The sequence below is a fragment of the Frankliniella occidentalis genome, unplaced genomic scaffold (genome assembly GCF_000697945.3).
Source record: "Frankliniella occidentalis isolate FOCC.00 unplaced genomic scaffold, Focc_3.1 Scaffold48, whole genome shotgun sequence".
NCBI lineage: Eukaryota > Metazoa > Arthropoda > Insecta > Thysanoptera > Thripidae > Frankliniella > Frankliniella occidentalis.
The window spans coordinates 1,351,768-1,354,262 of NW_026267178.1; the positions used below are offsets into that span (position 1 = coordinate 1,351,768).

General features: G+C 57.6%; 1 protein-coding gene across 1 annotated transcript in view; it reads right to left on the reverse strand.

Annotated features, from left to right (window-relative positions):
- Positions 1-771, reverse strand: part of LOC113216934 (synaptic vesicle 2-related protein) — a 14,991-nt gene extending 14,220 nt beyond the window's left edge. Inside the window, exons 1-2 of the mRNA XM_052267222.1 lie at positions 386-771; positions 32-278 (exon numbers count right to left, since the gene is read on the reverse strand). Of these exons, the coding sequence (XP_052123182.1) occupies positions 32-242 (211 nt within the window). The 5' untranslated portion in view covers positions 243-278; positions 386-771. The remainder of the gene's footprint in view (positions 1-31; positions 279-385) is intronic.
- Between the last annotated feature and the right edge of the window lie 1,724 nt (positions 772-2,495).

Sequence of the window (2,495 nt, forward strand, 5' to 3'; positions counted from 1 at the left end):
TTAGAAATAAAATTTTCAGGGTGAAACTTACCATCTGGCACAACAGATACAGATGTCATTTCAATTTCTTGACCCAACAGGTCATTACTATCATCTCCTCCATATATTGAATGAGGAGTTGATTCGCTCCGCAGTGAATCTGGTGGGGATTGCGGGGCTGGATCTGTATGGCCATCAAGGTCCTCATAATTTCCTCCCCTTCCCTTGACTTTACGTCTGGCAGCATTAATAATCTGAGCCATTTATATCAGATTATGGCTGTCAAAAATGAAGTAAAACTGAAAAATGATGCAAAAAAGAGGGTAACGTCAAAAAATTAACTCTTAAGAAACTTATTTAATTAAGCAGTTCATAAATCTGAATGTGCTTGAGGAGGTGCTCACACCTGTTGCATTTATACAACTTGAATGTATCACTGGCTCCCACTCTATTTCAGCATCCTATCGCACTTCGCGGAAGCGGAAAATCTGACAGATCCTTTCCTCCATGGTTCCAGCGGATACCTTTCACCGGAAGAATTCCCCAGATTACCACAGCAGACGATGGAGAGCGATGGCTTCTTGGCGTCTGCACGTCTTGCCCTGGGCAACGACTCACTGCGTACAGACTGTTTTCTGACGCCTTAATTTAGAATTATTCACCACAAGACCGAAAAATATCTCCTCGCGACGTGTGTCCGAGTCTACCTACGCCTACAAGTCCAGTTCATCGCTAGTGTGTTCGGGCTGTGTTCGGTTCGGCTCGGTTCCGTTATAGGTGCGGGGAGAGGTGTTCGGTCGGCTGCTCCCCGTGCTCCGGCCTGCGGCGGGCCCTCCACGCCGCGCCGCGCCGCGCCGCGCCGCGCCCCGCCGCGCCAGCCGCGCCCCGCTATGCCCCGCCGCGTCCCGCGGCCCCGGCCCCTCTTCCGCGCTTTGTTCCGTCCCACAGCTGGAGCGGCGTAAGCTTCCCTCCTGTGAGACGCCATCGAGCCCCGAGGTGGATGCCCTACTCGTGCCGAGCTTGGTCTTCCCCGACCGTGCAGCGCTGGGCTCCAGTGGCCCCCGACGCTCCGGCGCGCGAGTCCACGTGGGCCGCCCGAGAGGGGTCGCTATCGCCCACAGCTCGGCCACGTCACGCTGCCGCCTCCTATATGGCAGTACGCAACAGGTGTCACACAGGACACACGAATTTTAAAACGGCTGAAAAAAAATTGTAACAAGATGTTTGTTTGGAGGTGTGCTCGGGCCCGGCCTCTCCCCTCCTGCTCCACCGCCGCCGGCCGCACTGCCGAGTCGAATGGGTTGCCTACCTCTCGGCGAGCAGCAGCAGCTGCTGCTAGACCACCTGTCGGCGTTGGTCCGTTCTGTGACCTACCGCAAATAATACAATGCCAGGAAAGCTCTCTTTAAATATTTCAAAATAGTCCACGTTCAAGAAAGGGTTCAGACGGCCGGAAGTTGATAAACGGGGTGCCGTTCTGGCAGTCGTTTTTCACTGGGTCGGGGCTCGCGGGCGGCCGTCGCCGGCCGTCGCCTTGCGCCTTGACCCCAACGACCCCCTTGCTCGTGGCGTGCCGGGGCGTCCCTCCCCCACCCTCCTCCTCGGCCGGCGGCAAGCCCTGGTCAGGTGGCGTGCAGTGGGCAGTGCACCCCTTGCCGTGCCCCCCTCCCGCCCCAGACGTTCACTCCTCCACTCCAGTCGCGAGGGCGCCGTCTAGTCGACCACTGGCAGGAGGGCCTCTCCTCGAGAGCGCCCCACCGCGCCGACAGCGGCCGACCGAGCCCCCACCGCGCCCACCGCGCCCCACCGCACGTGCGAGACCGCCGCCGCTACCGGCCACCAGGTTAGGGGTGGGCTCCCCGTCGCGGTCCCACCAGCTGAGCGGATGAGCGGGATCTGCTGCTGCTGCTCTAGGGACAGCCCGAGGTAAGGCGCCGCTTGCTGCACCACGGACTGCCCCTCCGGCAACTCAACTGTACATGCTGTACACACTCTGTGCTTTGCAGCAGCACCGTAGCGGACGGCAAACAACCCGAAAATAACCCGGGAACAACCCGGGAACAACCCGCGAACAACCCGCGAACAGGCGCGGCGCTGTTGGGCGGAAATTACAGCTTATTGCCGCCGCCATCATGTGCTTTGCTCTCGTTCCACTGCTGCTACCGTGGCCGTTTCACCCATTTTCGTCCAAGATTTCCGTGCGCGATATCTAACGACCAACCTGTTGCGGAAGACAAAAAATACACACATACACAACCGCCAAATGACTCTCATTTGTAGTGAGCCCGGCGAGCCGGACCCGTGCATTTTGCATAATGTACGCCTGAGGCTCTGTTCACCGTTTGTACACACTTCCCGATATGGCCGTCGGGATTATTGTTTCGGCAATTGTTTCCTTTCCCTGTGAACGTAACACACCGCGCTGCTAAAACATTTGTGAACTATTTGCATTACGGTCAACCGATGTGGTTAATTATATACAGGGTCGGACTGGGGGGTTGAGGGCCTCCCGGGCA